The sequence below is a fragment of the Sus scrofa genome, chromosome 3 (assembly GCF_054392235.1).
Source record: "Sus scrofa isolate SSC_HxYL_T2T_F1_AM1 chromosome 3, Sscrofa_HxYL_maternal_Yorkshire_Landrace_v2.0, whole genome shotgun sequence".
In the NCBI taxonomy this organism is placed as follows: Eukaryota; Metazoa; Chordata; class Mammalia; order Artiodactyla; family Suidae; genus Sus; species Sus scrofa.
In genome coordinates this window covers 34,709,196-34,723,091 of record NC_139385.1, presented here as the reverse complement: position 1 = coordinate 34,723,091, position 13,896 = coordinate 34,709,196, and the positions used below count along the sequence as shown (strand labels likewise).

The window sequence follows — 13,896 nt, the reverse complement described above, 5'->3', positions numbered from 1 at the left end:
ACTCCCCATTCTCCCCTCTCCCATCTCCTGGCACCCACTATTTTTCTTTCTTTTCTTTGTGTGTGTGTGTGGTTTATTTATTTATTTATTTTTTGGCTTTTTAGGGCCACACTGCTGCATATGGAGGTTCCCAGGCTAGGGGTTCTATCAGAGCTGCAGCTGCCAGCCCACGCCACAGCCACACAACACCAGATCCGAGCCACATCTGTGACCTACACCACAGCTCATGGCAATGCCATATCCTTAACCCACTCATCGAGTCCAAGGATTGAATCTGCAACCTCATGGTTCCTAGTTGGATTTGTTTCTGTTGCGCCATGATGGGAACTCCCCCCATTTTACTTTCTGTTGCTGCAATTTTGACTACTCTAAGCACCTCATACTTATATGTATTGTATACATAACGATAATGTATATATTAATTGTAATGTGCCTGTCTTTTTGTGACTGGCTTATTTCACTTAGTATAATGTCCTCAAGTTGCATCCATGTTCTAGTACAGAATCCTCTTCCCTTTTTAAGACGAATAGTTTCCACTGTGTGGAAAGACCACATCTTACTTATCTCTTCATTCTAATTTGTTTTAATCTTATGGGTGTTTTGTTTTGTTTTGGTTTGGTTTTTTAGGGCCACACCTGTGGCATATGGAAGTTCCCAGACCAGGGGTCTAATCAGAGCCACAGCCACAGCAACGTGGGATCGAAACCCTGTCTGCTACCTACACCACAGCTTGCTGGCAATGCCAGATCCTTAACCCCACTGAGCGAGGCCAGGGATCGAGCCTGCAACCTCACAGATACTAGTCAGATTCATTTCCGCTGCATCACGAAGGGAACTCCCCAGATGACATCTCAAAAACAACAACCAACAACAAATAAACACCCCATGTCTTACAGAGCCTTCCCTCCCCCCTCAATAGAAAACTACATATCTCGGCAGCCAGGAAGGTCAGTACAATAAAGAGGCTAAGTCTAGATTCAAATGCTGACCAGACCACTTGATGAGAGGAGGAAGTTGTGCAAATAATCTATCTTCAATTTCATCTGCTATAAGAAAAAGCTAACGAATTAGTATCCGTTTCACACAGATATTGGGGCATGTTTAGCTTCCAGTTGTCATTCAGGAAATATTACTATTCTGCTGATTACTTTGTACTTTTAATGCTGTCATGATTTGTTAAGATAAACCTCTGTCTGGGTTTGTGGAAAGTAGAGATCCATGTTCCAAACAGCTTTGTTACACTTGTGTCCAAAACGTTTTCATGTCTCTCTCAAGTTCATGCAAACAGGTACAGAGTCGACACCGGCAATGGCAGACAAGACTGTCTCACTTCATGTTCAAATTCAAAATACACACAAATGCAGACGACAGAGATTCTCACAAAAACGCACTCATCCAAGCACAGAACCCACAGATCCAGGTCCACACTCATGCTTCTGCACACTCCCTACAAAGATGGATCCATCGCCCACAGATGCGCTCACAAATCCCACTCAAAACCTAGCAGCACGCTGACATACCACAAGCCACTCGCAGTGCCAGCCCCATGCAAAGCATCGCCACCTGCTCCAGGATGGGCTGCTGCCTTGTTTTCCCTTCCTTTGGATTGGTTCTATTTTAGTTGTTGTTTTTGTTGTTCTTCGTAGAGTTGTCATCTGCCCCCTTTCTCTCTACCCAGCCCCCAAAAGCCCCGCCCCCAAACGTCCACTGCGCATGCGTTCTGCAGCCAGCGTCCTTCCCCTCCGAGGTACCAGTCCGCGCTCTCCAGCCCCGGCGGCGGCGGAAGAGATGGAGCCGCGTCACGAGCGCCCGGCCCCTTAAAACGCTGCTGGCTGGAGCCGCCTCCCTGCCTGCAGCCCGCGGCGGGGATGGAGTAGAGGGAGACCCGTTGACCTGCTCGCGGGGATCAGCGATGGAGTTAAAGCAATCTTTGTCCATCCATCTGGAAGCTGAGAAGCCTTTGAGGCGCTATGGAGCGGTGGAGGAGACGGCGTGGAAAGCGGAGGGACTGGGGAGAAGTGAGTACTCGAGCGAGGAGTGGGACAGTTGGGGATCTGTGCGCGGGAGCTGGTGGTCTCCGGAGCGCAGGGGTGGTACCGAGCGGACCAAGGGACGCGCCCCCGCAGCGGGGTTTTCTGCGCTGGGGGGATGCGCATCGCTGCGACGCGCTCTCCCGCGAACAAAAGGGGGACCCACCGGGCTGGGCTTCACCCGGAGGCTCCGGAGTCGCTAGGCAGCTAAGCCAGGAGCTCGGGGTGGACTTGGGTCCTGGATCCAAGCTCGCACTTGGTCTTGGAAAGTAGGGTCTTTCCCACAGCCGAGGGAGGATGGTCTTTTCTCTGTCAGGGATGCCCTAGGACGCTGGAGCCGTTGGACCATCCTGGAAAGCGCCCACGTCCCTGGAGAGGGGGGAGTGTCCGCTGGGTTTCTGCTTTTGCTTCTCTCCCGGCGCGAGGTTCGGGGCACACCTGAAATTCCCAGCGTTTCTTCCCCCGCCTTCTCCAGAGTCGCGAGTGGGAGGGAAAGGGTTAGGGTTAGGGTTGACCCTGTGCACGCCCTTCTTTCTCGCTTGACTCTGGTTTGGGTACAGTCCTAGAAGGCAGTTCTGAAACGGACAGACTGCATTTGCTGGTTCTCCCTACAGTATTTGGGGGTCAACAACGTCTACAAATAAACGAAGGAATTTTGTTTTTAATGAGTAGGATGGTGTAGTTGAAACTCCTGCCCTCAAAGTATAGAGGCAGCTGCAGGGGCCCCAGGGTCACCCACCCTTTCTGCAAACCCAGGGCACCTCGCGGTTCCCCGGCGCCTGCACTGTTGGCTTCACCTCGCCTTCTCCTTCTGGGCTGGGAAGGGCCCTCTCGCCCTTCACAAGGACCCTCAGCTTCCTGCCTTGGCTCTGAGCTATGTTGGACCAAAGTATTGCGAATACGCTCTTTTCTTGTCTTCACCTGGTAGAAGATTGTGTGTGTGTGTGTGTGTGTGTGTAATACCTGTAATTACTAAATTCAGAAAGCCTTCCTCGAATGGCTCAATTGTACTCTGGTTCTCACGGGTTCAAGTAGAAATCACAATCAGATATCTTAGTTCTTCACCTGGAACCCAGAGTGTGCATTCCTTTTTTTTTTTTTTTTTAAGTCTGAGTCCTTCCTCCTCTTTCATCCTTTCAAAGCTCTTTGGCTTTGGTACTTGGGCATGACACCGGGGCTGAGGGTCTCTGGTGTTCCTGCAAGCTCAAAATAATACCCATAATGGCTGCCTTTTGTTGATAGATTGCCATGTATTAGGTCTTGCCTGTGCTAAGAACTTTAAATGCCTCCTCTCATTCAATCACTGCAGTGACCTCATTGAGGGGAATATTATGACTTAGGGCTCCCCTTACATAGATGGAGAAACTGGAGCTTGCTAGGTGTTAGGATTTAAATAGCAGAGCCAGGATTTGAATTCAGGTTTGGTGGGCCCCTCAAACTCCTCTCTGCTTTTAACAGGAAGTTGTATTGCTTTCCTGTTTTCAGGAAGCTTTCTAAATCTGTGAAGAGGATCCCAGAACACGTTGGATGATTTTATGAGTATCTAGCAGCCTGTTGGTCTCTGGAGCTCACAGTGGCCCTGAAAGAATGCTGGGTCCATGCAGACTAAAAGCTGTACTCACAGAAGCCCTGGATTTGAATCCTTCCTCTCCCCGCTAGCTGGCTATGTGACCAAATTTGTGACTAGTCATTTTTCAAGCCTCACTCTGCCTCCATTCTCTGAAATGGAGATGATAATGGTACCTACCTGCTAGCTTCATTGTGAATATTCAGTAAGATGGTGTGTGTAGAGCTTAAGATAAGTGCTCAATATATTGGCTGCTCCATTATTTCCTGACTACATTTATTGAAGGAACTCGCTTTTATCCTTTGCAAAGAATTACAGAAAGGGACTCCCTGGACTAAAACCACAATGTTGGTCTCTAATTTATAGGTTTTTATTTTCTCACTATTTTATTAGGGAAATTTTCAAGCATGCAGAAGAACTGCTGTGAATACCCGATTTATAGCGTTTTAGCCCCTGAAGTTTTTGTACTTCCAAGTCTCAGGCTGCAAGCTGTTAAACGCTTGGCAGAAAAGGCTTTCTTATCCTTTCTGTTCCAACCATCAGAGACTGAGCCTTGCTTCCTGTTCAGATACAAGGCCAGTTTCTGATCTGCTTTTGGTGTGAATCCCCACTTTTTTTTTTTTTTTTTCATTTTTACCTGCTCAAACTCAAAATCTTTTTTTTTTTTTTTTTGTCTTTTTAGGGCCGCACTGAGGCACATGGAGGTTCCCAGGCTAGGGGTACAATCTGGCCTACATCACAGCCACAGCAGTGCCAGATTTGCGACCTACACCACTGTTCATGGCAATGCTGGAGCCTTGCCCCACTGAGCGAGGCTGGGAATCGAACCCATGACCTCATGGATGCTAGTCATGATCGTTACCGCAGAGCCATGACGGGAGCTCCCCAAACTCAAAATCTTCTGAAGGCATTGGTGGAGAGTTTGACTTTTGAATTTTCAATGTGGAATTGTTACGTTTAGCAACTTTTATTTCTAGACACTTATCTGCAGCCTGGCGTTTTCTTTTTTATTAAAGTGGCTTTTTTTGGAGATGCTCTCTCAACTCCCAAGGGATCTGTGAATCCATCCTGGGACATCTGGTGCCTCCATTTATTTATTAATGAAGTGTGAAAATTAGTACTATTGTTTCTGTGGCATAACAATTGCCAAGCCAGTGTCACTATGCATGAAATGCTAGAGAAAAAGAGAAGCCCATTAAAAAGACACGCTCTGTTTAACTTTTACACATATTTAAATATTTTACATTAAACACTGAGTAGTGTTACTTAAAGACTTGAAAAGGGAGAAAAGACTGCAGAACCAATCATTTTCAATTAAGGTTGTATTAACTGCTGTCTTTTGAATTAACTGATTTTAAATGTAGTTTTTATTTTTATTTATTTTTTAAGTTTTTTGGCTGTACCCATGGAATGCAGATGTTCCCGGGGCCAGGGATTGAACCTGTGCCACAGAATTGTAACTATAGTTTTGCAGTAAAAGATATGTATAGTATAGCAGCCAAGAATGGAAGTTTGAAATCAGGTTAAATGGATCCAGACCAGCTGTAACACTTTGTTGCTTTTGTTTGCAGTTGCTGGGAAAATTGCTGAATTTTTCTGTGAGTCGTCTGTTACATGGGTATATGTTGGTTTGAAGCGTTGGGAACTTCTGAGTAAAATCTGAAACTGGAAAGAAGAGACTAAAGAAAGAGTCAGCCACTCCAAATTGATAGGTGGCACATTTAACAACTCGGGAACTTGCACATAAGGCTTGTTTTGGGCACCGCACCTACCGTCCAGAATCTCTGTAGTTTCTAGAGGTCTTATTATTTTGTTTCTATTTTTTTATTGTTGTCTTTTTGCCATTTCTAGGGCCCCTCCCGTGGCATGTGGAGGTTCCCAGGCTAGGGGTCGAACCGGAGCTGTAGCCCCCGGCCTACACCACAGCCACAGCAACTCGGGATCTGAGCCGCATCTGCAACCTACACCACAGCTCACGGCAACGCCGGGTCCTTAACCCACTGAGCAAGGCCAGGGATCAAACCCGCAACCTCATGGTTCCTAGTCGGATTCGTTAACCACTGCGCCACGATGGGAACTCTGTATTATTTTGTTTTTTAGGGCCGCACCCCAGTATATGGCGGTTCCCAGTCTAGGGGTTGAATCGCTGTAGCAGAGATGACGGATCTTGAACCCAGGGAGCGAGGCCAGGGATGGAACCTGCGTCCTCATGGATACTAGTCAGATTTGTTTCTGCTGAGCCACGATGGGAACTTTTTCTAGAGGCCTTAATAGGATTCATGGTATATCCCATCCGAATGGTCTCAGCAAAACCTTACTCTCTCAAGGCTGCAGCCTCGATCCAGCTCCTGGCAAGAAGAGTGGGTGGAATGTACATTGCAAGGATGAATGGGGGTAGGGGCAGTGAGGAGCCTCCGATTGTCTCGGTCCAGCTGCAGAGTCAACCAGTGGACACGCCCTTTTGATGACCTCCTCCAAAAGGGTAATAAGAACCACTTCTGGCTGTTGGGAGGCTTAAGTGAGACCACGGATGTAATGCATTGAGCACAGTGCCTGGCACACAGTAAGCCCTCCATCCATGCTGAATGGTTGTCACAATAGGATGTAAGCTGATGGCACCCAATAGAATTGGGGGAGATTATTCCAGCCTACCAGTTTGTCCTTGCATCCTTTTTTTGTTTTTTGTTTTTTTTTTTTTTTTGAAAATTCCAGGTAATGATTGCATATTTACCACCTTCTTCCTCTCGAGAAGGTGTGGGAAATGGCTTTTGCACCTGTGAACTGGAGGTTGGCATTTGCCATCTGCCTCTGCAGGGATTGAATGGTGAGCCGCTGCAGCTGCCCACCCTCAACACCCCCTGAAAGAGCTCAGGGTGGAGATGGGGAGGGAGGCCGTCTGTGCTCTGGGAACACTGGCAGGACAGGTGTTCAGACCAACATCTTCAGGATCTTCAGGAGGGAGTTCCCGGTGTGGCGCAGCAGAAACGAATCCGACTAGGAACCACGTGGGTTAAGGACCTGACGTTGCCGTGAGCTGCAGTGTAGATCACAGACATGGCTTGGATCCCTCATTACTGTGGCTCTGGCGTAGGTGGGTGGCTGCAGCTCCAATGAGACCCCTAGCCTGGGAACCTCCATATGCTGCAGGTGCGTCCCTAAAAAAAAAAAAAGAAAAGTATTTTCAGGAGGGGATTTTATGCGCTCCATTCTTGCATCTCCTCATATCTAGAAAAGCACTGAAATCCTTCATGGTGATGTCTGCCCTTGGGGATGAGGAATAACCTTCACGAGACCAGCAGTGACCTTGTGCAAAACGTGTGCTTCGCTGCGTGGACCTCCCCCTTCCCCAGAATCACATATATCCTGACATTCTCCCCTACCTCCTTGGCACTGTGTTTCAGAGCTATCTGAAATGCTGCCTCCCGGGCTAGAGTCCGCCTTTTGCCCCACATAAAACTTAACACTCAGCTTTTAGGCGGTGCATATTTTTGAAATCAGTGTGCCCTAGGAAACCACCTAGTATTTTCTCCTTTGAGAAAGTGTCAAAGCAGCTGCTCCCATCCACCTTTGATAGCATTTCTTTCTGCTGGAAGTGAGTAGGTTTTTTTTTTTTTTTTTTTTTTTTTAACTCAGTTGGAAAATGCCTAGTGACATTTCAGGGTGGTTAGGTACATAAAAATATTGCTTTCACCCAGCTGTAATTAATTGAGGGAGACACACAGACAACGTGCCTTTTGACAAAGCGCAGAGCTTTTTATAAGCCTGGTTGTTAGTGGTTGTGGCTGTTTCTGGAAAGAGAGGAGTGTGCCTTAAAACATGATGAAGGTGTTGGATGGGGAAGCGTGGGGGGGGGAGGGTGGCACGGTGGGTAGGAGATGCCAGGAAAGGTAACAGCATTGGCAGAAGCATAGAGCTAGAAATAAATGTGCCAGGAGCAGGATATTACAATAAAGTGGAACGTTCCAGCGACCATCCTTCTATGAGCCCAGGAGAGGTGAGGGTTATTTAGAAGTCCAAGGGTGTGTGCTGACTGGCAAGCAGATCATTAAACTGGCTTGTGTTTCAGGTTTAATAAACAGCATGGAGACGGAAATGATGGGAATTGCTGGTGTTGCCTCTGTCCACTGGTGCTGAATAGAAACGCCCAGACAGTTTTGGATGGAGAAAAAGAAATAGCCTCTATTGCTTTGCCAGGCAAAGGAGGCCACAGCGGGCTAATGCCTTAAAGACTGTGTCCCCGCTTTGGGGAGGAACCGCAGGGGGTTTTCTAGTCTAAAAGGAGAAAAACAGGTTTCAGATAAGAATCAGGGTGGGGGCAAACCTGCATTCTTCTATCTTAGTATCTTGATCACGGAAGCTGGTGTCAGGAGATCTTGGCATGATTCTGGGGGTGGTCTTCTGGGTGGTGGCATCTTGATTTTTTCCTAGAATAACAATACTTGTGAAAAGGGGAGTTCCCATCGTGGCACAGGAGAAACGAATCCGACTAGCAACTAGGAACCAAGAGGTTGCGGGTCCGATCTCTGGCCTTGCTCAGTGGGTTAAGGATCACGTGTTGCTGTGAGCTGTGATGTAGGTCAAAGACGCGGCTCGGATCCTGTGTTGCTGTGGTTGTGGTGTAGGCTGGCAGCTGTAGCTCCAATTCGACCCCTAGCTTGGGAATCTCCATATGCTGCAGGTGTGGCCCTAAAAAGCAAAAAATAAATAAATAAATAAATAAAAAAGCAAAAAAACCCCACAACAAACTTGGAGAAGGGCACATGGAGCAGTGATTAGGACAAACTAGGAAAGTTCCTGAACAACATCATGTGTTTATAATCTTTGACCCACAGGCAGTTGTGCTCAGGGTGCCTCCTCTTTAGCTCACAGGTGATTGTGTGTTTAGGGTGCAATCCGGTGAGGGAGAAGCACAAGGAAGGGCTCCAAGCTGTTCAGTTTTAAAGTTTTCATTTCTAAAAGAGGCATAAGGAATCTGACTTCTCTTAGGTGTATAAGATGCCTTCTTCATTATGTGTATCTCTTGAGAGGGAACCAGGATCCTGCCCCAAGACTGTACTGTTGTTTCTGGACCGTTCCTCCCTTGTCTCTGCATCCCCTCCCCTCCCTGATCAGCAACTGTCTGCACCTGCCCCTTGGAACTCAGGGAAGGCCATGGGGGCTGAATGAGGCCCATGTCCTAAGGACAAGAAACTGGGGACACAGAAAGGCTTTTGTGCCCAGGAGCCCCACAGGGCCCTGTGTGGTTTCTTTGGCAATCTATATAAGAGATTCTTGGGAGGGATTGTGTGTCACGTTTGTGTTAATTTCATCTGTTTGATTTCAAATGCTAATTTTATTCTTTCCATTTTATATTGCTTTTAGCCTTATTTCTCTTTTCTTATTACAGAAATAGTACATGCACTTTATAGGAAATTCACATTCATCTGAAATATAAAAATAAAAAGTGAAAAATGACTAGAATCTGTTCCTTCTCCATTTATTCATTCAGTAAATAGCTATTAACTGCTTTATAAGTGTCAGGCATTGTTCTAGAGGCTGCGGATATACAGTGTGGAGCAAGCTTTCTGCCAGCATGGAACTTCTGTTTAAGGGAAAGCAGGCAATGAACTGGGAGCAAAGGTGTCAGATAGTACATAAGCCAACAAACAATGTTGCTCAGGTAATGAGGTTTACATGCAAATTAATAGGGGAGGGATATTTCGTCCCCTATTCTAAGGAGGTGACATTTTGCCATGTTAATATCAGGGATCTGGGCAGCAAATGCAAAGGCCCATGGTAAATTAGAGGAAGAGACAGAAGGTCAGGGTGGCTGGAGCCCAGAGAGTCAGGCTAGAGAGCAGAGGTCAATCAGAGAGGAACCAGACAGGGTAGGACCTTACAGGTTGTGGTGAAAAGGAAAGTACAGATTGTATTTCCATTGCAGGGGAAGCTGCTGCTGATTGTTAAGCTGAAGACTAACATGAGCTGGTTTTTTTTTTTTTTTAATTCCTTTTTAGGGCCGCACCTGCGGCATATATGGAGGTTCCCAGGCTGGGGGTTGAATCGGAGCTGAAGCTGCCAGCCTATGCCACAGCAATACCAGATCCAAGCCATGTCTGCCATCTACACTACAGCTCACAGATCCTTAACCCCCTGAGTGAGTCCGGGGATCAAACCCGTATCCTCATGGATACCCGTCGGGTTTGCTACCGCTGAGCCACAATAGGAACTCCTACTCATTATTTTAAGTTCAATTTTTAGAAGCATTTCCTTCTTATGTGTCAATGGAAGGGAAAATAAGTATGCCTATTTTTGGTCTCTGATTAATTATTAAACTTATTAATAATAATAGTATTTAATGAGTCTTAGCCATGAACTCGAGCTTATTAAATTCTAACAACTCTGTTAGGTCAGCAGATTATTATTCCCCCTTTTTTTTTTTTTTGTCTCTTCTAGGGCTGCACCTGTGGCCTATGGACGTTCCCAGGCTAGGGGTCTATTTGGAGCTGTATCTGCTGGCCTACACCACAGCCACAGCATTGCCAGGGCTGAGCCACTTCTTCGACCTACATCACAGCTCACGGCAACGCCAGATCCTTAACCCACTGACCAAAGCCAGGGATTGAACCGCAAACCCTAGTTGGGTTTGTTAACCACTGCGCCGCAAGGGGAACTCCAGATTACTATTCCCTTTTTAGAGATGGAGAGACTGAGGCATAAGGAGGTTAAGAAAGCTGAAGGTCACGAAGCTAGTAAGTGGTGGCACTGGAGCCTGACTCTAGCTCCCCGTGACTCGAAATGTTCCTCGCTGATGTCTGTTATTCCCGGCACCTGGCTGGATATTGCAGCGATTAGAGAGGAAATAAGACACAAGCTCCCAGGCTTAGGACGCTTACAGATTTGGGAAGTGGAGGGGCCACACATGTGAAGAGCACCATGATTTTCATGTATAAACCAGGATAAGCAGCATGAAACAAACACTCAGTGGAGGCAGAGGTTGGAAATGGGTAGAAGAAGAGATAGGCTCTCCCCAGGGGGCTCCAGCATGGCGGCAGGGATGGGTGTTTGCGCTGCACCTGAAGCTGAGCGAGGTTTCCATGGGTGAAGAGAGGGGAAAGGACATTGCAGGTGAACCGTCAGCCCCAGGCAGGGAGATGAGGATCCCAAAAGCTGAGTCCGTGCACCAGCTATTTTTTTTTTTTTCCTTCCTGTTTCTTTTCCCCTTGGAAAGAAACCTCAGGGCCTGTCTGGTTCACTCATGTGATTCACCTGTTACCTGGATGATCCTGAGGGCTGGGGATCAGCACAGGTGGCAGCTCTTTTAGGGTAGCCCATCAGAGCATCACTCCCAAAGCTCCCCGCAAGGGCACTTATTGAACAATCCATCCATCCCTTCACTATTCGCTTACTGTTCACTTGAGCCCCTGCGGTGGGTCAGCTTATGAAGAAGATCCAGGCCTCCCCCTTAAGGAGTTCTCTGGCTGTGGTCCAGTCCCCCCTCTGCTGCTTCCCAAGACTGTGATCTTGGGCAAGTTGCCTCACTTCCCTGGACCTCAGTTTCTTTGTCTGTAAAATGGGAATGTACCTAATACCACCGAACTATATACTTTGAAATGGTTAAGATTTTATGTTATGTGTATTTTACCAGAGTAAAAATGTTATTAAATTACTTTTAAAAAACAGAATAAGGGAGTTCCCGTCGTGGCGCAGTGGTTAACGAATCCGACTAGGAACCATGAGGTTGCGGGTTCGGTCCCTGCCCTTGCTCAGTGGGTTAACAATCCAGCGTTGCCGAGAGCTGTGGTGTAGGTTACAGACGCGGCTCGGATCCCGCGTTGCTGTGGCTCTGGCGTAGGCCAGTGGCTACAGCTCCGATTGGACCCCTAGCCTGGGAATCTCCATATGCCACAGGAGCAGCCCAAGAAATAGCAAAAAGACAAAAAAAAACAAAAACAAAAACAAACAAACAAAAAAAACCCCCAAAAAACCCAAAACAAAACCCGAATAAGTTCCTGTGGAGGATCAGCAGTAGCAAACCTGACTAGTATCTGTGAAGATACTAGTCCCTGGCCCCTGCTCAGTGGGTTAAGGGTCTGGCACTGCTGCAAGCTGTGGTGTAGGTTATAGATGCTGGTTGGATCACCCTAAGAAGACAAAAAATAAACAAAACAAAACAAAACCCTGAAACAAAAACAGAATGAAAAAGAACGCTTTTTTTTTTTTTTTGTGGCCACACGGGCAACATTCCTAGGCCAGGGATTGTATTCAAGCTATAGCTGCAGCAATGCTGGATCTTTTAACCCATGGCCATGGACTGGGGATCAAACCCGGGCCTCCACAGTGACCTGAGCTGTGCAGTCAGATTCTTAACCCACTGTACTACAGCAGGAACTCCTAAGAACTCTTTAAGTTCAGGTATGGAGTTCCCTGGTGACCTCATAGTTAAGGATTTGGCATTGTCACTGCTGTGGCATAGGATTGATCCCTGGCAAGTGTGGCCCAAAAAACAAAACAAAACAAAAAACAGATATACTTTATATAATATAATAATGTAAACGCAAAGTAGGTCCAAGTGGTCACATCAGGAAATGATTATGGGTCGGAAAGAGAAAAGAACTTTTTTTGGCCTTTATTTTTTTATTGAAGTATAGATTTACAAGGTTGTATTAGTTTCTTGTGTACAGCAGTGATTCAATTATATATATATATATATATATATATATATATATTTTTTTTTTTTTTAGATTCTTTTCCCTTATAGCTTATTCCAAAATACTGGATATGGTTCCCTGTGTTATACAGTAGGTCTTTGTTGGGGAAAGAGACTCTTGAAGTAGCCTGAAAAGGTGAACAGTATTTCAGCACTGACTGGGGGGAACAGCACTTGTGCAGACAGACATGAAATAGCGCATTTGACCTGAGGACTGCAGATGGATCAGTCAGGCTTGCTAGGCTCTGAACGAGTGAGGGAGACAAGTCAGGCAGGAGGTGAGTGCATTTCAGAGCCCAGAGTAAGTTCATAGGAGGCTGGACAGGAGAAGGCTCAGCTCCCCATTTCCTGCAGTGTCCACCTGGGGTGACCAAGGACCAGAGCAAAGTTTGGGGGTTTTGGTTTCTTTGGATGAATCAGAGTCAGAATTACTGATAATTGTTTTTTAGTTAGAATGCATCGACAGAGACTGCTAAGGGAGCAAAACTGAAGATTCTTAAGGAAGTCGAGTGATTATAAGAAATGTCATACACTGAGAGCACTTTGTGTGTGCCTGCTCCAAGAGTGGGTTTGCAGGCATCCTCTACTATATTCTTTTCCAAATACCCTATGATAATGAGCTGCAGTGGAGCCATTTATTGATCTCTTTCACAGATGAGGAAACTAGGGCTCTGGAGTTCCCGTTGTGGCGCAGCAGAAACGGATCCAACTAGACATGAATCTGACTAGGAACCATGAGGTTGCAGGTTCAATCCCTGACCTCGCTTAGTGGGTTAAGGATCCAGCATTGCCGTGAGCTGTGGTGTAGGTTGCAGACACGGCTCGGATCCCGCGTTGCTGTGGCTCTGGAGTAGGCTGGCAGCTGCAGCTCCCATTGGATCCCTCACCTGGGAACCTCCATATGCCATGGGTGCAACCCTAGAAAAGGCAAAAAGACCAAAAAAAAAACCCAAAAACCCAAAAACAAAGACCACTAAGGCTCAAAAAGATTAAACAACTTGCCCAAGGCCACTCTGCCAGTAAGTGGCAGAGCTGGAGCTTGAACCCAGCACGGGTGACTTCATCCTACTGCCTTTCCTATTTCCTGGGATTAGTTGAGGTGTCTATTAATATAGATACAGATAAGGTCAGTTAGACCCTTCTCGGGATTATTAGTACTAGTTCTGTTCTCTGGCTCATTAATTTCATTTTCGATTAAAAACACATTCCTTGTAAACTTGAGAACTACAGCTCCTTACTTCACAGTGCCTTCAGGGTAAAACTGGAGTGGAAGCTTGTAGACATTTACAGAAATGCAGCGGAAAGAGTTTTCCTGTTTTGAAGCCTTGTAGCTTCAGAGACAGGTCTCTCTGGCATGACCCAGAAGATTCATGGACAATATAGGAACATATTAGTCTAGTGTTAGAGAGTAGGAACTCGGCTTGCATTTTAAGTGGCTTTACCTCTTATAAGCCATGTGATCTTGGACTCGTTCCCTAACCTCTCTGAATTTTGTCTTGTCATCTATAAAATGGAGATAGTGGACGGGGGAGGGAGTGGGATGGACTGGGAACTTGGGGTTAATAGATGCAACCTACTGCATTTAGAGTGGATGAGCAATGAGGTGCTGC

The 13,896-nt window shown here is 46.6% G+C and overlaps 1 protein-coding gene across 3 annotated transcripts in view; it reads left to right on the top strand.

The window, feature by feature from the left end:
• The first annotated feature begins 1,734 nt into the window (after positions 1-1,734).
• The window catches only part of BMERB1 (bMERB domain containing 1), a 138,577-nt gene continuing 126,415 nt past the window's right edge, over positions 1,735-13,896 (top strand). For all 3 annotated transcript variants that reach the window (XR_014840728.1, XM_021086175.2, XM_021086174.2), the window contains exon 1: positions 1,735-2,018. Coding sequence is in view for 2 of the 3 variants with exons in the window: in XM_021086175.2 (XP_020941834.2) it covers positions 1,913-2,018 (106 nt within the window). In the remaining variant the exon portion in view is untranslated. The remainder of the gene's footprint in view (positions 2,019-13,896) is intronic.